At 52.1% G+C, this 23290-nt stretch overlaps 1 protein-coding gene across 1 annotated transcript in view; it reads right to left on the reverse strand.

The window, feature by feature from the left end:
• Positions 1 to 541: 541 nt before the first annotated feature.
• Cars2 (cysteinyl-tRNA synthetase 2, mitochondrial) overlaps positions 542 to 23290 on the reverse strand; it is a 28885-nt gene continuing 6136 nt past the window's right edge. The window contains exons 4-15 of the mRNA XM_059244875.1: positions 22180 to 22251; positions 21605 to 21710; positions 17917 to 18000; positions 13779 to 13908; positions 13095 to 13228; positions 9900 to 9967; positions 5431 to 5497; positions 4908 to 5046; positions 4242 to 4365; positions 2883 to 2981; positions 983 to 1189; positions 542 to 713 (exon numbers count right to left, since the gene is read on the reverse strand). Of these exons, the coding sequence (XP_059100858.1) occupies positions 642 to 713; positions 983 to 1189; positions 2883 to 2981; positions 4242 to 4365; positions 4908 to 5046; positions 5431 to 5497; positions 9900 to 9967; positions 13095 to 13228; positions 13779 to 13908; positions 17917 to 18000; positions 21605 to 21710; positions 22180 to 22251 (1302 nt within the window). The 3' untranslated portion in view covers positions 542 to 641. The remainder of the gene's footprint in view (positions 714 to 982; positions 1190 to 2882; positions 2982 to 4241; positions 4366 to 4907; positions 5047 to 5430; positions 5498 to 9899; positions 9968 to 13094; positions 13229 to 13778; positions 13909 to 17916; positions 18001 to 21604; positions 21711 to 22179; positions 22252 to 23290) is intronic.

Here is a 23290-nt window from a genome sequence, read left to right on the forward strand (position 1 = left end):
CAGCAGCCCGCCTGGATCAGGGCCTGCTCTAAGACAGGCCATTTGGAGTCTGCTCTCTACTTCTTGCGCCCTTCCGATAGATACAAGACACACGCCCTCACAGGGCTCCAGTTCTCGGGTGGCTGGTGGGTGCAGGGTTTGGTTTTCAATTAGGTTCACAGGCTCCAGTGGGCACTCTTCAGCCCTATAGTTTTCTGCTCAGTGAGTGGGTGTTAACTTCAAGTAGTTCAGAATCACCAGGAGATCCATGCACCTGGAGATCCTTAGCGGCCCGTGGGAAGGGCAGGAGACTTGGGGCCCCTGGCTTAACTGTCACCCGTGGCTGTTACCTGCCGGTCACTGTGGCCTCCCTCCCGAGTGGCCTGGCAACTGCATGCTAATTAATGGGCCCTGCTCTTTGGTCCCCTCGTGTTGTCCAGTCCTGGGTCACAGAGGCCAGCCAACCATGTTCAAGAATGTCTCCTGAACAGCTGATGTGAACTTACTGAAGGGTACTGCCCAGTTAACTTTCCAGGCAGTTCTGAACACACACAGGCCCACGTTACTGTTGGCTAAATAGCCACAATTGGCAACTTTAATATAAAGTTTTCATCACAGAAGAGCAGACTTCATGACGTGGTGGGACCGCAGCAGCCTCATCCTCAACTAGCAGGCTTCTGGGCTTTTGTCCTTGGATCCAGCAGTTCCCATGTGGAGGTTGTACTGCCTCTGTCCTGAAGGAGGAGAAGACTCTGAATAGGCATCACATCCTCTTACTCAAGGGGACAGGTCACAGAGCAGCGGGGTGTCAGGAGAGCGCTAACACCGCACTCTGGCACCTGACAGCACCGGCTCCTTGCCCACATGGGTGGAGCTTGGCAGCTCTTCCCGCTTACACACCCTCCCCATCTGCCATCGTCTCAGAAACTGGAGGACTGGCCGCTGTCTGCCCCTCTTCTGTCTCTTGTAACACTGGTGTCCCTGCATCTGCAGTATTGCTGACCTTGACATTGATGCCGTGGGTGGCGAGGTCCCGGCGCAATGCATCACACGCCTCTAGCAAGGGCTGCCTCTCCTGGAGCTGCTGTCTCCGGGTCTCCCCAGTAGCCCCCGGTGCGGCCAGTGCGTACTGTCGGACCTTCAGCCTGAAGCGCACGAGTTCATCGACCACACAGTGCAGGGTTGCTGCGCTGCTGTCTCCTGAAACACACTGAGCCTCGTTTAAATGAGACACTGTCAGATGAGTCGGCCCAGCAAGGCAGGGTGTCCCCACCCCCCACGGCCTGCTTGGTCCATGTCTATCAGTTTCCTGATGCTGTTCTTTCTGGGGAAACTTGGAGGGTGTGAGGCTAGCTAGCACCAGGATTGGCTGAAGCTAAGACGGTAACACCTACTCTGGTCCCATGCAGGCCTCAGCAACAACTGTAGGGTGTGACAAGTATCAGCAGAATCCCGTCCTCTCAGGAGAGTCTAGCAGCCTAAGCCTTTTAAGCATGAGTGAAGACACACCTTTTGCCATAGCCAAGCATGTAAGCCAATGTAGATGCCAAACAGCCCACCCTGTGTGCATGTGTGCACACACTGAGCTCCCATGGAGTAATCTGTCCAGCTGTACGAACACTGCCTAAGGGGCCCAAAGGCTGGTCCCCTGTTAAAGCAAAAAGCAGCTTTGTCTGGAAGCCAGCAAGAGACCCTTGGCAGGACTGCCACTACTCGAGAGTGACACTAACCAGCCTTGACAGAGGTGTGGCCTGGCTACAGCCCAGGCGTTCCGTGCTGACACAAGGAAAGTGCATGTAGAATGCGTTGGGAGGATGGCTCTGAGCCCCTGCCTCGTCCCTCCAGAACAGCCCTAAAGCTGGCAGGTGCAGCGGAGTGACATGAGGGAGGAGTAAAGGGACCCTAAAAGGGACTTGAGAACCCACAGTGATGTCCATGCATGGGCCAGAGACCGCCAGCAGAAAGACCCTTGTGTGCAGAGGAGGGGCCACCCAGAGAGAAGAGCTGACCTGTGCAGCTCCTGGGGGCTTCTCCCTGGTGCTTACAGGAGAGAACAGTGAGTGGATACTGACCCTGGGCTTCAGGATCCACAGACAGGTGTCAGAGCCAATTTAGATACAATCATGTATACTTGGATACACACACACACACACACACACACACACACACACACACACACACCTCACCTCCATGCACTGAGAAACCTGCATGGAAACTGTACAGTGACATCCAGAGGACGATGGGACACATCTAGGGAACATGGCCAGCACCACAAGCCATGTACTTCACTGGAACGAGTAGATACGAGACTTGTGTATTCCTTGTAGACCAGGCAGGCTGGCTTCACAGGACCAAGACATCTCACTTAGAAGGGAGGAGAGGCTTGTGGAAGGACCTGGTGGCCTTGCCCTGTCCATTTGGTACAGCTGAACATCACAGGAAGGGACAACCAGGATCTGGCCCCAGCATTCATATAGAGCCAACACTACACAGTCAGGCGGGACCTCACACATAGCTGGCTTACATCAAGGTCTTGGAAGGCAGAATCATCCCTGTGCTGTGAAGGAACCCACTGGACAGGTGGGGAAGCCAGAGGGCCTCCTGCAACCAGAGAGATGCCAGCTGTAGGGAACAGGGGACCCACTCATGCCCACTGCCATCTCTTATGGCTCAGGAAATGCCATGCACCTTTCTGTACTTGGGTACCAAAACAACTGGTAGACTGGGGGCTGCCGCTCTGCTGCAAGCTGGCCAAGGGTGGAGGGTCAGCTACAGGAACTGTGCATCTCCGGTACGTAAGCCGGGGACCAGCCGTCCTTCAGTGGACATTTTCCAAAGGAGAGTGGCCAGTGTGCAATATGTAGGCAGTCTGAGAACAAAGCACTGGAAAGAGATGGATATACCTGTCGATTTGCCAGAGAAATCCCAACGGTCTCGAAAAACTGCTCAACGTAGGAGATGATGGCGCCAAACACAGTGGGACTCCTTGGGCCAGCAGCTTCCTGCAGGAGGGTGGGTGTGAGGTCAGAGCATCTGCTTTGGCTTCCGTGGGCTCCGCACAGCCAGGCTCACTGGCAAACCCTACCGTCCAGGCACGCTGATAACGTGTGCCTCTGCCTGCCTTTCGCACCATGGCAGGACCTCACACATCGAGGTCCCGTGGGTTAAGTACGGTCGTGGGTACGGTGCATGGGGCATGGTAGAGGGAAGGTCATGGGAACTGTGGGTCTCAGTTTGGGAGTAGAAAACAAGGGAATCCTGGGAAGTCTGGTGTTTGTCCACTGACTCAGAGACCCATATGAGCCAAGCCTCATGCCTGGAATGGCAGGTGCCAACCTGTTCCCTAGTCAGCTTGTGTCCTTCCCCCTAGAGGTGGCCAGGTGGTGTGGGAGTCACAGGAAGTGATCCTTGGAAGTGAGGAGAAGGCTGAGGGCAGGCTTCAGGAACTCTGGGAGCACCCACAGCCAGCTTCCCTGAGTATGGTTGGTTTGACCCACTGGTTGCCTTCAGTGTGTGTAATGTCAGCCTGAACAAGCTGGGACGGAATGCTCAGCCCCCTGGTGACCATGCAGGGGACTAAGAAGAAAGGTACCATGGTCTGTCTGGTGCCTTTATGGACATGGAGCCCCTAGACGCTTGTCAAGACACACTGCCTACCTGTGGTGCTGACAGAGTCACTCACCCAAAAGTACATGGCCACCTGGAGCCACCCCCTTAGTGCTGGATCCCCTGGACCTGCTTCAGCAGGTGGCCTGAGACCCAGTTGGGTGTCCAGGTCCCAGCAGACAACTTCACATTGTTTTGGGTTTTGTTTGTTTTTTGGAGAGGGGAGGCAATGGGTCCTGGAGATTGAACTCAGGGCCTTGCATGTGCTAAGCAAACACTTCACCGTGGAGCTACACATCCAATCCAACTTCCTGTTTCAACACACACAGTTCCCTCCAGGTGCCTCCAAGCCACCAGAAAGGCTCCTCAACACTCACAGTGGCAGCCACGTGACACAACCATCTGCTTGTCAGGAGCACAGAGCTCGCTCACACACACACACACACACACACACACACACACACACACACAGAGCTCACACACACACCGCTGCCCATGTTCATGTGTTTATTATGAAGGAAGAGACCCTCACAGAAGGGAAGGCTCACTGGGAGCTGCCCCAGCACTTCAGGAGACGAGTCTAGCTGGTTGGTAGTCAGTGCCCGTTCCTTCCCTAGGACTAGCCCCCGCCCCGACAACCACAGCACTCAAGTTACCTTCGAGACTGCCCTAAGCTGTCTGTTTGCATGGTGCACAAGGTCCAGGATGGTATTCACCGCCCTTGGTGTGTCAAAGTCATTGGCGAGGGCAGCCTTCACATCCTTCTTGGTGCTGGTCAGCCTGGAGTGAGATACGGGAGTCGGCTTGGATGATGGGGCGGGTGAGGGGCTCTCCAGCAGCCCTCGGGGACCCTAGGCTGCCCTCCACCAACTCTGAATACACAAACATCTTTCTCCAAGAAGTAGAAATGTTGTAACTCGGGGACCCTTCCTAGGCCCTGTTTACTGTCTTGTAACAAATTCTCTGAGTTACCACCTTAGCCAAATAAAAACTTGAGTGAAGGGAACCTGCCCATTTGTTGAGTGCATGGTATCCACTCGGGTGATTTTGTAATAAACGGTCAACTACAGATGTGACAGCCCCTCCCTACCAAATGTGGCAATGGTGGGCCACTTGGAACAAGACGGAAACATGCCCCGCTCAGATGAACACCAGCCTGTGCAGGGCTCAGAAGCAAAGGGAAGTGGAAATGACTAGATGCCAGCTCCCGAGGGAGTCTGCCTCATGCAGTTACTCCCGGGGGGGGAGGGGGGGGCGGCCTCTTCATCCTAGCTACCTGTTCCCGGTGACGATGCACTGATGCACTGATATGACCCGCTTACCTCTCCCACAGCAGGTCTTCCCCAATGGGGCCACAGGTCAGCTGCCCTTTTACATAGGCTTGTGCGTCCTCTACAAAAGAGGTCAGCCCCAGCAGGAGGTGCTTGGCTTCCAACAGGGTACTGTCGCTGTATTCAATGGCTGCAAAGGAAGAGATGGTCACTGAGGAAATGCCTAGTGTGCCGTGAAGCACACCCAGTACCTGAGAAACCAGCGCAAGACGGTGCTATGGTCCAAGGGCTACCTGCGCATATGAGCCCTGCTCCTGAACAGGTTCAGCGAAAGCCGTCCTGGAACTTTCTGGGCAACAGGGCTCATTTCAGTAACAGGTGCACAGATGGGCAAACAGGACAGTGGACTCTGGGAAGAGCAGCCTTGCCTGGGGCACTGAGCCCGTGTTTCCCAGTGAAGTTTCCTCCAGGCTTGCTTCTTAGTAAACCTGGGGCAAGCCAGCAAGCACACTGCCCGGATGGGCTTGACGCAGGCCGGCACTCTACCTCCCCAGGCCCACGAGCGCCAGCTCACCTGACCTATAGCTGGTGCGCATGCAGAAAAGCCGGAAGACGTCGGGGGAGAAGGTCTGCAGGAAGTCCTAGAAACGGGAAGAGGCAGCTGTCACTCAGGACTGCAGCAGTGGCTGTGGTGAATGGAGGGAATGGAGGGCGTGCACCCAAGCCCTGCTGTGCCCGGCCCTCACCATCGCTGATCCCCAGCGACTCCTCCATCACTGATCCCGTTCCCGCGGTCACTGTCAGACCTGTGGGAAGGGCTGAGAGGAATACCCGACACCGTGGACACAGCTCTGGGAAACAAGCTCTCCCATTACAGCTTCATACCTGCCATTGGCATGAGACGGGGAACGGGCTGCCAACCTAGTGACTGACGGGGACAGTGTGCACAATGGGAAGAGGAAGGCCACACGTGCACCTGGACTCACTGGCGGGGAAGAAGTACAACCATGTGGTGATCTTTTGCTTATCATCTAACAAATAAGGCTTGCCTGAAGATCAGAGTGTGGAGCTCAGCCGCTAGTTAGCCATAGAGGCCAGGCGGTGGTGGCACACACCTTTGATCCCAGCACTCGGGAGGTGGAGACAGGAAGTGATATGGCTGGGCGGAGAGAGGAATAGAAGGCAGGAGGACACAGGAGCTCAGCAGCTTCTACTCAGGCTGAGGATGTCGTAGAGGTAAGAACTAGTGGCTGGCTGCTCTGTTTCTCTGATCTTTCAGCTTTCACCCTGATATCTGACTCCAGGTTTTTATTAATAAGACCAATTAGGATTCGTGCTACAAACAACAGCTCAGTTAAGATGAGAACAAGCTGACATCCAAGCTCAGGGTCAGACTGAGGTCAGGATTGAGGGCCCTGCCCAGCCCATGTGATGGCCCTGTTCCCTGACCACTGAGGATGCTCTAATTTTGTGACACCCAGCGGGTACCTCCCTGATGGTTACTTACGAAACTATTTACTTGACCTAAAAGCCTCCACTCTGAAGACCAACTTTCATAGTACCAGAAGGTACTACACAAGCTTCCAAAGGAGGGAAGCAACCGATGTTGCTAGCCAGCTGTGATGCCCACGAACCACAGTAGCCCTAAGGGGGCAATAGTGATACCTGTATCTTGGAGGTAACCAACAACTCTTCTTAATTGGACTTAGGCCCGCTTGGTACTGGAAACCTAGCCAACTAACTACCTAGGGCTAGTGAAGTCATGGATTTTGGAGGGAAACCTACAACCACCTCAGAAGGAACCCAGTTTCAACTGATCCATCTACATCACAACTCCCGCACCCAGGGCTCGGGGACCATTGTGGGAGATGGGACGGAAGGAATTTAAGAGCCAGAGGGACAGGGATTTTGCCGTAATTGAGTCTCTTGAAACAGAGAAGCTACAGCTGTGAGGTCTCACCAACATGACTGTCAACACATGATCTGAACAAGGACAGCAACAGACATGCCACCATGGACGGGGGAGAGCCAGGGGGCCTCAGCCACACACAAGGCACTGCAAGTACCCAAGGGCTGGGGTGTGTGTGTGTGTGTGTGTGTGTGTGTGTGTGTACACATGCTGCAGTGTGTGTGGAGGTCAGAGGACAGCTGCTGGAGGCGGTTCTCCCCTTCCACCATGTGGGTCAGAATATGAAGTGAAAATGTGAGCTGCAGGTGTGGTTCAGCGGGAGAGCACCTACCTAGCAGGTGAGGCCCCAGTGCGGGCCACTAAATAAATAAGAGACCAGAACTCTTAAAATTTACTCATTTGTTTTACTGTTAATTGCCACATTGTAACACTAATTTTCTATTTATTTTGTGTAATTTAATTTAAAGCAAAAAGTTCATATACTGTTACAGGGAAAAAAGCTTGTAGTAAAGGGGAAAAGGTAAAAACTTAAAAATATGTCCCAATAAAATAACATGACCCGTTTCTTGTGTAGACTGTCTTCCCCTCAGTTCTGACCCCTGAGGAAGTCAGAAAGTGCTGGTCAGCATGACGTGTGCCCAGACCCCTGGCTGCAGGCAGTGAGACCCCCACTCCCTCTGAGAAGGCAGATAGAAGCCAGAAGATTATGTGAGGTCACTCGGAGGCAAAGTGGGCCATGTCCACGGAGTGTGGGAGCCACGGCGCCCGTCCTGGCTGAGTCTGGGGTGACTTAACTCCTTAAAGAATAGGACTGAATTCACAATGCACCAAGCATACCCTCAATGCACAGCGAGTCTAAAATCCACTGTGAAAAATCCACTGTGAAAGAGGCGTCCGAACAGAGCCCCCACCACAAGAAACCCCAAAGTCCCAGATGGAAGGAGGCTGGGGAGCAAGGCATCCTGGCTTGGATCCCTAGAGTTCATGAGAAGGAAGGTAAGCCTTCCTGCATGGAAGGATCCGGTGGTCATTTGTAACACAGTGGCCAAACACCACCACTGAGCATAACCCTGAGGAAAGCAGGGCAATAAAGCAGCACCTGTGACGTGTTCCCACTACCACAGCCCCACCCGAATACAACCATGCCTGTGAGCGTCGCTTCCAGTAAAACACACACCGGAGAGACGGTGAAACGATACCACAAGGAAATAGACAGACCCAAAACATGGGGTATTTAACAAAACAGCAGCTCAGACTCCTTAGAGTCCACGTTTTGGGAAAATGAAAGCTGAGGGTCAGGGTGGAGAGATGGCTCAGGGGTTAAGAGTACATACTGCCTACACATCCTCTTCCAAGAGGACTTGCCCTCACATGCATGTCTCCCCCCCCCCCCCAATCCTAAAATGAGAGCTGAGGGTCTGCCCTATGCCAGAAGCCTAACATGAACAATGGAGTGAAGTCAGCCTGAAAGCCAGGAAAGACGGACAGCAGAGCATAACTCATGGACTGTCACTGTGTCCTGGTTTTAAAAAGAAGGAAAGGCTAGAAAGTGTATTTCGGCCACAAGGGCAGCAATCAGAATACAGGTGAGAGGCATGTGGGACTGCAGGTGACCCTGGCCGTCTGGACTGCAGGTGACCCTGGCCGTCTGGACTGCAGGAAAGCTCCTAGCTGTTAGTAGCTGCGCTGAGACTAGAGGAAGGAATATCACAACCACAAGCTTTCTGACGACTCAACAGTGTGTGTGTAAAGGGTGGGCGCACTACACACAGAAGGGTACCAGAGCAGGCCTCCCCAGGATCCACGCACTGGCACGAGGGCCACTCCGAGCTGCTGAGAACCAGCAGGAACAGGAAAACACTGAAAGTGGCACCGGGTTTTCCTTTCAAAGGACATTTCCATTAGCCCAGGCCCCGCCCTGCACAGCAACGGGGGGGGGGGGGGGGGGGGGGGGCAGCGACCCTCCCAGTACAGAAGAGCCCTGCACTCGGCAAGACGCCCCACCCTGCCACCCCAACTCAAGCCCTTTTCCCCGTGGCTGTGAGCCACGCTGGGATGCACTCAAGCAGGCATGTGGCACGTGTTCTCTGTGTTTGTCTCTTGTTATTCTGTCTTTTGGCCATTATAATTTTCAGGGCCCAGCGGAAGCACCTCAAAGGTGCAAAGAAGCAGTCTTCCGTGCACAGCAAACAACAAAACAAAACAACTCTGTGCACGAGCTGCTTTCTGATGGCTTAGCCTGGAACGCTGATCTGATTGAGAACTTCCCAGGAAGGCGCATATTACTCTGTGAAGGGCACATCCCTTGGGGCTTATTCTGGATCTGGGAGGCAGGAGCCTGGGAGGCATTTAGGAGTGCTGCCCTGGTCCACTTATTCAAGTTAAACTTGGCACAAGTTTGACCAAGGAGGATGGAACTCAAGCCATTTAGGAAGCGTTCTTCAGCCACTCACAAATGTGAATCTTGAAATTTGCAAGAGGGAAGAGATGCAGGGGCTGGGTGGCGGTGGTGCATGCCTTTAATCCCAGCACTGGGGAGGCCAGCCTGGTCTACAGAGCGAGATCCAGGACAGGCACCAAAACTACACAGAGAAACCCTGTCTCGGGGAAAAAAAAAAAAAAAGATGCAGGGGCTGAGAGATGCTAAGAGCACTGGTTGCTCTTGCAGAGGACCCAGTTTGGATTCTCAGCACCCACATGGAGGCTCACAACCCACAACCATCTGTAACTCCAGTTCCAGGGGATCCAATGGCCTCTTCTGGCCTCCACAGGCACCAAGCATGCACACACAGACACACATACAGGCAAGACATTCATACAAAATAAAAATAAATAAATCTTTTACAAATTTACAAAGAAAAAAAGGAAAGAGAGACAGAGACAGAGAAACGGAGGGGAGATGCGGTTCTAGGAAAGCGAGGGGAAAGGCAGGTCCCTGGAGGAGGCCGTGGCGGAGGGAAGAACAGCAGCCTGAAGAGGTGCCCTGGACCTTGAGACAAGGAAGAGTGGTTCCCTGGAGGGGGCCACGCAGAGCTGGGACAGACTGAGTCTGATGCTGTGATTTTCGTCCCACACAGGCCCCTAAGCCTCATCAGCCACTCCACTCACAGAGGAATGCACACCGCTTAACATACCTTAATGGTGACGTAGTTTTTTAGGGATTTGGACATTTTTTCTTCTTTGCCTTTCACATGCAAATGCCCTGAAACAAAAAGAAAAGCATCCCTCTGAGCTGGGTGAGGAGACCCCTCGCCCTGTACAGTTATAGCCCTGAACCCCACCATAGCTGGGGCTGGTCACCCCGAGTTGGGCAGACCCCTGCACAATTAACATGACGCCAGGGCGAAGCTCAGCCTCTCTATCCACGGCCCCAAGCCAGGACAGAGCTGGGCCCATGGAGCCATGAGGCTTATGTCTCCCCAAGATGTAGGGCAGTAGCCCACACCGACAGGAACCTCACCTGCAATGTGTGCCGTGTGCAGCCCTCCAGGACCAGACTGCACCACGGCGTACAATAACAGGCCCACTCAGCCCCCAGTCAACAGACAGGGTGACGGACAGCACAGCTTCCTTACCCATGTCTTCCTGTCCTATTCGGAAACACTGATGTACCTGGCCGGTCACCTGTCACTGGTCATCCAGGTTTGGGGTGTGGCTGTCAGTTTTTCTGCTACACAGCTATCTTCCCATGGGTACAAGAAACATGGTGGAAAACCAAACCCACTCAGTGACTTAACCTGGGGTGTGTCTCAACGAGGCTCATCTCCGGAGGAGGGTCTTGCTGTCCCAGACAGACTTTCCCTCTTTTCCAAATGCACCTTCACACAGAGGGTGCTGCGAGATTGATTTTCCTGGGAACTTATTAAAAATGTGTCCTCTCCAATGACACAAAACCGTGAGCCTCTAATTCTACATACTTCATACGCGATATTGACAGTATCAGAAAATGAAATGCACTGCACGTCAAGAACACAGGATGGCTGGCATGTTCCGGGCCAGCAGCCTCTCTGTGGACTTCTTGGGATGCAGACAGCATCACCAGAGCGAACCTGCATTTTATGTCACCCTACGGGGCACCATGGCTTCCAAACTCTAGGACTTAATGGAACTGCATTTACATTTGCACATGTCCCATGTTGTAGATGCTTGTGTCTGGTTCCTCAGAACCCCACCGCCGCCGCCGCTGCCAGACCTTCATCCTGTCTGCCTCACCTACCTGAAGTGGCATTTCAAAGGGCAGTGCTGACCTTGTGACCTTCAGCACACGGGACAGGTGCATTCACCTGCTTATCACTTATCACAGTGACACCAAGCTCCGATGCCAGCTCATTCCCACCTCGGACCTGCCTCTGGGAACCATGGCCACTGCCAGCCCACTGGGGTCTTTGGGTTTTGTTGTTATTGGTGGAGGGTACTGGTTTTTGAGACAAGTCTCTCTGGGTAGTCCTGGCTGCTCTGGAACTCACTATGCAGACTAGCTTGGTCTCAAACTCACAGAGATCCGCCTGCCTCTGCCCCTCCGCAGTGCTGGACCTGAAAACTTCCCTCCAGCAGGTGCTATGGTGACCTGAGGAAGAAGGGTCATTACCGGTATCCCCCAGCAGTGAACTCTACAAGCTACAATGCCAACCTGCCAGGCAAGGTGTGCCCACCGGTGTTAACGGTGGCACAAAGGTTATGGTAACCTGTGGCAATACTGGACCTCACACCAAGTTAATAATACACCTTGAGGTCATGTAAGACAGCCTGAAATCCTACTGTGTACTCAGCCTGCTTGTTTAACCTGCCTTTAAGAGAACAATGTAAAAACCAACCTAACTCGCTTTCTGTTTCTCATGTCATCAGCTTTTACAACCTAAGCTAATGCATAGATTTAATCATAAGTTATGGATGCTTCCAGGCCCCTGACCCAGACAGCACTGTGTGTGTGTGTGTGTGTGTGTGTGTGTGTGTGTGTGTGTGTTATAGTAATCACTTGCTAAAAAGAATAAGCAGGCCAAAAAGGACACTGTTCAACAAATAACCACCACATATGTTGAAAGCAGCACACAGTATCTCTATGATGGTGTGTTTGGAGAACTGAGTGCTTCAGAGTTGGCTGGGGTTAGCTGGAGGCGATAACTTACCCCCTCAGAAAACTCTGTTAATTTCTGTGACTCTGTATCCCTCACTCCTTCCCCATGTGATCCAATGAATTCAGAGCAAAGCCCTTCATTAGACACACAAGACACAGATTCACAGTCAGACATCAGGCAGGCACAGACAGACACACAACAGACTCCAGACAAGCCAGAAACCACAAACTAGGGACAGACAGACAGCTGGAGAGAAGTGGAGAATTCAAACTTGGGCTTTCTCTCAGTCAAATTAATTCCAGAGAAGTGCTGATTTTTTTCCCTTTCAGTGTAACATTGATGCATTTTGGTGCCTCTGAGGTTCTCTATAACACATTTAACCGATCGGATCTGAGGCCTGCTCCACAGGAGGGAATTAGTGCCTGGTGCTGTAAACCGGTCAAAGGCCCCTGCCTGGCTCAGGGGTCACAGGCCTTAGCAGGGAGCCTGCTACTGTCCCTTTGCTGAAAAACACGGCGGCAAACTGCCTTCTAAATATTTGTGTTTCGACACACAGTGCTGCTCTCAGCTTTGGCCAGAGCGGCTTCTTCCTGCAGTGGGCAGCAGTCAACGCGGCCAAAGTGCTAAGGATAAGTGGCTGTCGAATACCCAGCCCTAAATGGGAGATCTGGACCCTCCCCGGCTCAAGGAACATCTCAAAAAAAGACTAGAAAGAATTTGAAAGGCAGAGCAGGGAGGAGGGCTGTGAGATGTCTTCTAGACAGAATGTGGCTGTTGTAGTCAGGAGCTTGCTGTAGCCATGGTTACCAACACCGGCCTGACACGAGGTGAAGCCGACAAGATCAGTCAACACTAATTGGACTCAGAGGTTACCAAAAGAAGGAAGTGGTAGGCTGGAGTGTGGCTACGATCAGCATGGAAGAGATACATTGTATACATACAGAAATTGGCAAAGAATAAAGAAAAGACACTCTACAGAAACCCATACAGCCTGGCGGTGGTGGCGCACGCCTTTAATTCCAGCACTCGGGAGGCAGAGGCAGGTGGATCTCTGTGAGTTCAAGGCCAGCCTGGGCTACAGAGCGAGTTCCAGGAAAGGCGCAAAGCTACACAGAGAAACTCTGTCTCAAAACAACAACAACAAAGAAACCCACACAATGACTTCAGGTAAGCCCATCAACCTCCCTGCCAGCAGATCCAGGTATTTCCAACAGGCAGAGCTGCCAGAACCGGAGAGAAGTTTGCCAGGCTTACCAGAATGTAGGAAGTAATTTCCCCACTGCGGACACTGGTGGAAGACTTCGCTCTGGGCTATCTCGTTTTCATGATGTGGGAAAGCTAAGTCTATGCCGCCTGTGTGGATGTCCAGTTGGCTTCCAAACACCTCGCTGCGGGGCAGAGTGCAAGCGTGTGTGAGCGGCCTCAGCATCAGGGTCCACACCTCACCTCACTCCCAGAAGCATTCCTCACACCGTAAACACGTGGTTCTGCTCAGCTCGGCTCGACCAGGCTGACAGGGAGGGAGGGGACAACTGTTGCAGTTGTCATCAGAGCCCTAGGAAAACACAGGGTTGCCTGAGGACAGAGGGAGTTCAGCTCTGCCAGCCGGCGGAGGGGCTATTCCTGAGACAGAGGGGCGTTCTGCACTCCGGAGAGGTGGGCTGGCCAGGGCACATACATGTCCTCAAAATGGCTTTTCAGAGGTGCCACGCCCAGTTAAGGTCCTCCCTGACCTGGCTCCTGCACTTCCATGCTCCGAGGCACCCCTGCTGCTGTGTGGACAGGAGCCTGCTCTGCGAACAGGAGACTAAAGGTGAAGGCTGGGCACACCCTGAGCTGGGCTAGGCCTTCTTCCTCATGCCCCTCCCCACCCCCAGCCAGGCCACCCTGTCCCACCTGGCCAGAACACTCAAAGCCTGGGAACTGCTGGGGCCTTACCTGGCCATGGCAGAGCACTCGATGTGCCAACCGGGTCGTCCGTCTCCCCATGGCGAGCTCCAGAACACCTCCTGAGGCTTGGCTGCCTTCCACAGGGCGAAATCGCTGGCATGCCGCTTCTCAGAGTCAACTGGTGGTGACAGAGGGTTGATGAGTGGGAAGCCACAGCACTCGCTGTGTCCCGGGCAGAGGATGGCGAGCTCCCTCTGTGCAAACCTCAGGCCTCTTCCCCAGTGGGGCAGCGGGACTAATGCCTCCATGTCACCAAGCAGGGCAGAGGCGTGGCACCTAAGACGTCAGGCCACAGAGGGACAGCTGAGCCTGCAAACACCAGGGCACTCAGAGCCCAGTGCCTGGCCAGTTCTGTTCAGCCACCTTTGAGAGACTGAGTTCAGTCCTACTGAGGGCAAAGGTGGCCATCACAGAGCAACATCGGATCAGAGGACAAGGAAAGTCAGGAGAGGAAGAGCCGGCAGAGCTGTGTCGGTGTCCGAGGGACTGTGCAGAGCTGTTGTGTTCAACAGACCTGGGAGGGTTCAGTGAGTTCCCCAGACTCTGTCTTCCCTTAAATGCCAGGCAGGCAGTCAACTCACTGTCCCGTGGCTGTCACTGGGTTTACTGTCCCTACTTACATTGACAGAAATGAGGTCACTGGGTCAGTCTGGACCTCTGCCCCACAATGCCACGTGTGTACCGAGCACAGCACACGGTGGGGCCCACTGGGAATCGCAGGCTAGTCAACGGGACCGGCACGGGCACGGGAAGGCCAGAGTATCACAGCGGGGTCTGCGGCACATTGACGTGGGGCAAAGTTGGCAGGGACAGAGAGGCGCTCAGCAGGGCAGGCAGCAGAGACAAATCCCACTCAGCAGATGGGCATGGGAATGGTTCTCCAGAATAACGGCAGGGGAGAGCGGGGAGAGAATGCAGGAGAACGTGACAGAAGACTTGGGAACATGAAACACGTAGAGACAACCACGGTATTGGGGACCCACGTGCGGGTCATGCAGCCGCTGGGGAGGGTGAGGAGGAAAGGCAAGCACTGTCATAAGGGAGGGGTCACTCCCAAACAGCCAGAGCTGGGCAGGGGTGACACAATGCAGAAACCCAGCGCAGGGCCTCCTCTCTTCACTGGGGTGACCACAGGTCAACCTAGAAGTCACCCAGCAGGACCCACTCCTGCATCCTGGAGTTACTGCTGCAATTCAGAATTTGAAGAAAGTGAAAACCCTCGCTCTGAAATGACACACGGGGGCAGTGGAGCCTGTCCTGGCGCCAGAGGCGCTCAGGGCCTTTGTTTTGCTAAACACTAATCCCCAGTTTCAAACCTTTGCTCACACAGTGCTTTTGAACAAGGCAGTGACTTCCAACAGTGCTGCCTGAGAGTGCTGAGGGGCTGGGGGAGTTATCACTCACTGCTGTGGATGCTGACAACTTCTCCCAAAAGCAAACAGGTTTTCCATGTGACACAGCCATCATACTCCTCGGTGCTTACAGAAGATACTGAAAACAGTCACGGAAAATCCTGCACGGAGATACTCACAGCAGCTGGCTTATCCCCAATTGCCCAAACACGAATGCAGTCAGATGGACTTCAGTAAGTGGATGGACTTAGAAACTCCGGCACACAGACAATAGAGCATCCATTATTCAGTATCAGTGAGAGCTGAGCTACCAGAGCGTGCAGAGACCAAGCAGCTTCAAAGTATGTAACTAGCTGGGCATGGTGGTCATGCCTCTAACCCTAGTACTCAGGAGGCTGAGGCAGGAAGAGATCCTCAAGATCAAGGCCAAGGCCACCTTGGGCTACATTGTATCAAGCAAGACTGTCTCCAAAAAGCAAACCACAAAAGCCTGTTACTAACAGAAAGAGGCCGACCTGGAAAGGCTTGGGCTGAATGTGTACACTTTTGCAACATCCTGGGGAAACAAAGCTATGGATGGTGAAAAGGTCACCAGAGGTAGCAGAGGCAGGAAGAGCACGGAGCAAGATGGTCTCAGGGACGGGAAACCATTGCATGGGATTGTGTCATGTGGGAACATGACAGGCGGCATTTGTCCAAACGTTTGTCTACACCAAGGGGTGTGCTCACATGAACTACAGACTCAGGCGATGCAGTTCACTGACGGCTCAGACTGCTCTGGGGGATGATGGTGGGGGGAGGGGCTATGCCGAGGAGGAGGGCCAATGGGAATTCTGTACCTTCACTGTTGGGCCTGAACCCCAAGTGACACTGAAAAAAAAAACAAAAACCGTGGAAATAAAATCAAAAGCTGGGCCTGGTGGCCACGTCTAGTCCCAGCAGTCGGGGGTAAGAGCAGGGTCTGAAGTTCTAGGGCGCCCTCTGCTGTGCAGCAAGTTCCAGGTCAGCCTAGGCTACAGGAGACCCGGTCCCTACAAACCAAATACAAATCAACAAAACGAGCTTGCTTTTGCCAGAACTTGCAACTCTCCCAAAGTCCTCTTCCTGGAAGGCACAACCCAAGTCTGCCTCAAACCACAGCCCATGGGCATGTGGCACAACAGGAAGCTACAGATTGGGTAAAAGTAGCATATCATTTCCGAGAGCCAAGCAGACAAGGCTATTAAAAACTAGATTGAAGCTAGGTGTGGTGATACACACCTTTAATCCCAGTACTTGGCCTCACTCTGTGAGTTCTGGGGCCAGCCTGGTCTACATAGGAAGTTCCAGAATAGCCAGGGCTACATAGTGAGACTCTGTCTCAAAAATAAATGATAAAAATTTTAAGTTAGATTGGTGGTGAATGTGTTACCCAAAAGTCTCTATCCACAGACACTCTGAGTTGGACTAAGCCTGTAAATTAATTGCCAATCTGTAGGAAGCACATGGCATACAGAGAAATTTGTGTAACACAACCAGCAAATCCCACTGAGCAAACAGGGACGGGGGACGGTTCTTTCAGAAGAATGGCAGGAGACGCTGTCGGGGAGAAACTTTATAGAAGACTTGAGAATACAAAGCACCCAGGGGCCCACGTGGGTCATGAATTAGAGTAGTAACTGTTGTAGAATAGTATCTTAAGATGTGTTACATCTGTTTATGCTGTGGACACTTGTATGTGTTGCACTCTTTCATGTTGCCTTTGTTTAACAATGTGAAGCTGTGCTACTTTGCGTGTCTCAAACACTTGATGGTATAACAAAAAGAGCTGAATGGCCAATAGCGAGGCAGGAGAGAGGATGAGCGGGGCTGGCAGGCAGAGAGAATATATAGGAGGAGAAAGAGAGAGGGAAGGAGCAAGAAAAGGAGGAGAGGGAGGACTCCAGGGGCCAGCCACCCAGCCACCCAGCTAACCAGCAAGCCACAGAGTGAGAAGTAAAGAAAGGTATACAGAAATAGAAAGACAAAAGCCCAGAGGCAAACGGTAGACAGGTTAATTTAAGAAAAGGCCGGGCTTTCATAAGAAAGAATAAGACTCTGTGTGATTTCTTTGGGAGCTGGGCAGCAGGGCCCCCAAAAGAATTAAAAAAACAAGTAACTTAAAGGCACATGCTGCCATGCCAGGCATTCTTACTAGATAGTTTAAATTTAGTTCTGCAGGTTTATTATTTCTTCTCCATAAAAATGACTTTGACCAGTGGGCGGTGGTGGTGCACACCTTTAATCCCAGCACTCGGGAGGCAGAGGCAGGCAGAGCTCTGTGAGTTCGAGGCCAGCCTGGTCTACAGAGTGAGTTCCAGGACAGCCAGGGCTACACAGAGAAACCCTGTCTCAAAAAACAGAACAAAACAAAAAAAGCAACAAAACATCAACCTAACAAAATGGTTGAAGCCCGAACAGCACAGGAATCTACTGACCTACGTTGGGAATTCAGTGTATGACAGCAGGCAGCAGAAGAGGGCCACACTATGACATGCATGCATGCTGTCCCATGCAGAGAAAATTCCAGAAGAAGGGAGAGGGCACAAGCAGCACGGCTGGGTGCAGAGCAGGACAGAGGCACGGGATGCTGAACTTGTAATCAAATGTTGTCTGCTCGTCTGTTCACGGAAATGGATTAACCCCACAGCAGGGCTGACAACCCCAAGTCAGCCCACATCTCCCCGGCTACAGATCTGACCTCAGCACCCCACACTCGGAGGCTGAGGCCCACAGGGACACCCACCGGCACCCACCTGGCTCTGCAGCCGCACTGGGAACCACGTGGATGAGTTTGCCGTACTTTTCCCCTCGCGCCTGCAGATCGAAGTAGACGCTGCCTGTTGAGCATAGACGGTCATGAGGTCAGCACTTCCCCGTCTGAGGCAGCCACACCTGTGAAGCAAGCCTAACAACTAACAAGCAGTTACAGTTTCAGTACAGAATATTGCACACGCGCACACGTGCCCATAGACACACACACACAAACACACACACTATTCTCCACCCAGGCATCTTCCACACCAACAATGCCGGCACACTGCACACACTTCCAGGATTGTTCTGAGATGCCTGTCACTGGGGGTGGGCTTTGAGGTTTCAGAAGCTTAAGCCAGGCCCAGGGTCACGCTCTCTTCCCGCTGCCTGCTCATCCAGACGTAGAACTCCCAGCTCCCTCTCCAGCACCATGTCTGCCTGCATGCCGCCATGCTTCCTGCTATGAAGATAATGGACTAGACCTCTGAAACTGTAAGCTAGCCCCAATTAATTGCTTTCTTTTATAAGAGTTGCTGTGGTCATGGTGTCTCTTCACAGCAATAAAACCCTAAGACACGAGGCATGCTTGGAGATGAAGAGCCCAGGGCTGAGCCCAACAGGAAGGAACAGTCTCCAGGGGCCCTGCCCTGTCTCCAGCTCTTGTGAAATTTCCTCAACAGAGAATAGCAAGATGGCTCAATGGTCAGAGTGCCTGCTATGAAAGCAAGGAGCCCTGTGTTCAAATCCGAAGCACCCACATAAAAGCCAGGGACGGCTCCACATGCCTGTAACCTCGGTGGGTGCTGAGGAGCGAAGGCGGGCATATCCTGGGAGCTCACTGCGCAGCAGCCAGCCTGGCTGAAACGGTGAGCTCAGGCTTGGGGAGAAAGCCTCTCAAAAAGCAGGAAGAGAACGGAGGCTACCATGGGTGTGGTTCAAGCACAGGGGGCTGTGCAGACTGGTGTCTGATGATCCACACGGCATCCTGAGTCTGGGTGAACAAATGCCGTGGGCTCATCGGGAACACCATCACCCAGGTGCATGGGTGTGGTGGATATCGCTCTGTATAAATAAACACTGATTGGCCAGTAGCCAGACAGGAAGTATAGGCGGGACTAACACAGAGGAGAATTAAGGGAACAGGAAGAGAAGGAAGAGACTGCCTGGAGCCGCTGCCAGAACAAGGAAGATGTAAGGTACCAGTAAGCCACGAGCCACGTGGCAAAGTATAGATTAATAGAAATGGACTAAATATGAGTAGGACCTAGACAATGATAGGCCTGAGCTAATGGCCAAGCAGTTTAAATAATATAAGTGTCTGTATGTTTATTTTATAAGTGGGCTAAGGGACTGTCGGGGCTTGGCGGGACCCAGAGAGAAAACTCCAGCTACACATGGGACTTGTGGTGCTGTCCCTACTCCATTGGCTTTGCAGTTTGAGGCTTCAGTTCCTATTCTGAAATGATGCTTCTTTCACACTGAGAGGAATCCTACCAGCTGTGCGGTCAGCTCCCAGCCACGTACACCCTCCATCACATATGTGGGAACACTGTTACCCTTACTGCTCTTCCAGAGGTCCTGAGTTCAATTCCCAGTAACCACATAGTGGCTCACAACCATCTATAATGATCTGGTGCCCTCTTCTGGTGTGCAGGGATACATGCAGGCAGAACATTATATACATGATAAAGAAATAAATTTAAAAAAAAAAAAAAGAAAGAAAAAAGAAACAGTCAGAAGAGTTGCCAGTCAGACAAAGAGGGAGGAGATGAACGTGCCATGCTAATAAAGGTACCACCACATGGCAGAGCATAAATAAGGAATATGGGTTAACTTAAAATGTAAGAGCTAGTTAGTAACAAGCCTGAGCTATCAGCTGATCATTTGTAATTAATATTAAGCCTCTGTGTCAGTTATTTGGGAGCAGGCTGTCGGGCCAGGAGCTTCCAGATGGCTGGTGAGGTTGCTAGAGCAAAGGCCACACAGCAGACTACGAGGTGCCCAGGCCACGGTGTGCAGGAGGCAGCGGCAGCATCTTCCTCAGCTCTCCCAGCATGACTACCAACCAGAGGGCAGGTGGGCAGCCTGAAGTCGAGGATTTGCTGAAAACCAAGTAAGGTTGTCTTTACCTGGTATCTGGTTAAGTGGCTCTACAGACCATGTAGACTCTGCATAGAAACTTCTGCTTGTAACTGCTCGGCTGGGTAGGCTGAATATGCTCTTTCATAGCTTTTAACATACCTATATTACACTAGCATGCACATGCACACACACACACACACACACACACACACACACACACACACACACACACCCCAAACTGAAATAAGACCACAGTGAGCAACTGTACAGCTACCCCCAGACTCCACAGGGGTCAGGACTAGCTTGCCTGTGTTCTGTGGTTGTAAGAGAAAGCTGAGCAAGGACCTGAAGAGCTGGAGAGTGGGTTGGTAGCTAGAGAGCTTCTGCAGGACCAAGGCTCCTGTAAAGTCCTAGCACCCACATGAGGCAGCTCACAACTTGCCTGTCACTCCAGCTCCAGGGGATTAGATGCCCCTCTCTGGCCTGTGTACTGCACTCATGTGTCAACCCCTCTGACACACACACACACAAAAATATACAATTAAAAATGATAAAATAGCCGGGCGGTGGTGGCGCACGCCTTTAATCCCAGCACTCGGGAGGCAGAGCCAGGTGGATCTCTGTGAGTTCGAGGCCAGCCTGGTCTACTGAGCAAGATCCAGGAAAGGCGCAAAGCTACACAGAGAAACCCTGTCTCGTAAAAACCAAAAAAAAAATAATAATAAAATAAAAAAAATAAAAATAAAAATAAAAATGATAAAATAAAATCTGAAAAAAAGAATGGATCAGTAGTTAAGAGTGCTTGCTGTGGTGATATACTGTGTAACCTATTAAAATTTGCCTGAAGATCAGAGGACAGAACTATCTACTAAATTAAACATAGAGGCCAGGCAGTAGTGGCACACACCTTTAATGCTAGTACTCGGGAGGCAGAGATCCGTCTGGATCTCTATGAGTTCAAAGCCACCCTGGACTACATGAGATTGACTCAGCCTAGGAGAGAAAACAGAGCCAGGCAGTGGTGGCACACACCTTTAATCCCTGAAGTGATGGCTGGGCAGAGAAAGGTATATAAGGCGTGAGGAGACAGGAACTAAAGGCTTTTCGGCAGAGGCGTCCCTTTCAGCTAGAGGCTTTTTCGGCTGGAGCCTTTCGGATGAGGACTCAGGGGGTTGTTCAGGCTGAGGAGTTCATGGTGGCTGTGGCTTGTTCCTTTGTCTCTCTGATCTTCCAGCGTTTACCCCAATATTGGGCCCAGGGTTTGTTTATTAAAAGACCATTTAGGATTCATGTTACAGCTTGCTGCTCTTGCAGAGGACCCACACTGTCTGACACCTACGTTGGGCAGCTCACAATTTCCTGAAATTCCAGCCCCTGGGGAGCTTACTCCCTCTTCTGGCCTCTATGCACAGCAACACACATGTGCATGCACACACATAAATAAAAATAAAAAATTTAAAAATGAACGGGACAGATTTGCTCAGCACCACAGGAACCCCGTATCAACATAGCCGGTGAAGTGTCAGCACACACCAGGTCAGGCATGACCTCCATCTCCGAACTCCACCAGTGTCCCCCAGCCCTGAGTTTTCACTTTCACACTACCTGAGTGTGTCGAGTAAGCATGGCCGTGGGCAATGATGCCTTCAATGAAGGAAATGATCTGCGGGATGTTCTCGGTGACTCGCAAGTACACCGTTGGCGGCAGAACCTAGAAGGAAGCAGAGACACTCAGCACCACGGCGATTTCCAAGCTCACAGGACCATGCACAGGCTCAGCCATCTGAGTCACGATGCCCTGTGTGGTTTCCCTACTAACTCCCAACAGACAAGACTACCGGAGGGGAGCAAGGAGCCGGGCAGCCAGACCCCAGTGCCAGGAATGTGCCTGACTCTGATAGGAAGGTAAGATACATCAGGGACAGAGCTCTGGCAAGGGTGCAATCACTTCATCCGAACTCATACACATGGGCTCCTTCAGACCCAAAGGAGAGGGACCCAGCTCATCACCAGCTCCCTCCACTGAGGGCATCATTGGGTCTACCCTGCAGGTCTAGAGTTACTTCCTTTCCTTCAGTCTTGACACCACAAGGCCTGTATTCAGGCACTAGCACTGGATCGTTCTGGATCATGCAGGTCAGCTACCACTGCCCTTTACAGAAGGGTAAACAACAGCTTACCTTCAGGGCCGCCATGTCTTGTTTAAATTCTTCTTCAAAAAGGCCGGCAAGAGAAGCGGGAGACACATTCATCTGCACAAGGCCAGACAACCATGTCAGTACACCTGGAGGACCACGCGGACCCATCATAGCAGACCAGGCCACCCCTGCAGACAGGACAGTGACCACGTGCCCCACTGGGGCTCAGCCCCAAGAAGGGAATGTTGATTCTAAGTGTTAAACCTACCCTAAAGCTCAGTAGTTAAAAGGCTTGTGGGTCCTGTCCTCTGGGTACAGAGAGAAGCTGGGTACCATTTCTACCATACACTAAGAAACAAATTGACTCTCCTCCCCTCCACAAAAGAGTACAACAGCCATCTCCTCTACAGACCAAGACATGAATATTTATCTCACCCATCACCTTACCTACAGCAGGAAGAAATGGTAAAAAAAAAAAAAAAAAAAAAAAAAAAAAAAATGCCTTAGACTTAGAGAAGTATTTGAGTAACATGACCCAGTAATCAGGGAGCCGGTACTGATGTCCTTAGGCTGGGGCTGTGTTGAGCGCCTGAGTATGCAGGAGGCTGCCACAGTAGAACATCTGGGCACAGGGACCCTTAGTGCTGGATTCTCAGAGGAGGCTGGGACCCAGCAGGGGACACAGAAGCTCTAGCCCAGAAGCAGAGTTCTTGTCAATAATCCCAGAGCAGACGGGGGAGGGGCAAGTGAGTTTCCTCCACCCCAGCTGAAGAGCCACAGGCAACTGATGGCTGCTGGAATAGGGGAAGTCGTTTTCCACATGGCTGTGGCATGCTCATAAAGGCAGCTCTACCTAATCCAATGGGCTATAAAAACAAACAAGAGAACACCAAAGGGGAAGAAACGTGTGCATGCACGCACGCACGCACGCACGCACGCATGTATATGCACACATACACACACCTATGTATGAAATTGTCAACGAATAAATTTTATAGAAAAATTAAAAGAATCAGGTGCTGGGTATCATTGGTGCACGCCTTTAATGCCAGCACTGGGGAGGCAGAGGCAGGCAGAACTCTATTAGTTCAAGGCCAGCCTAGACTACATAGTGAGTTCCACCTTAACCAGGGCTACACAGCAAGACCCTGTC

The sequence above is a fragment of the Peromyscus eremicus genome, chromosome 17 (genome assembly GCF_949786415.1).
Source record: "Peromyscus eremicus chromosome 17, PerEre_H2_v1, whole genome shotgun sequence".
Classification (NCBI taxonomy): Eukaryota; Metazoa; Chordata; class Mammalia; order Rodentia; family Cricetidae; genus Peromyscus; species Peromyscus eremicus.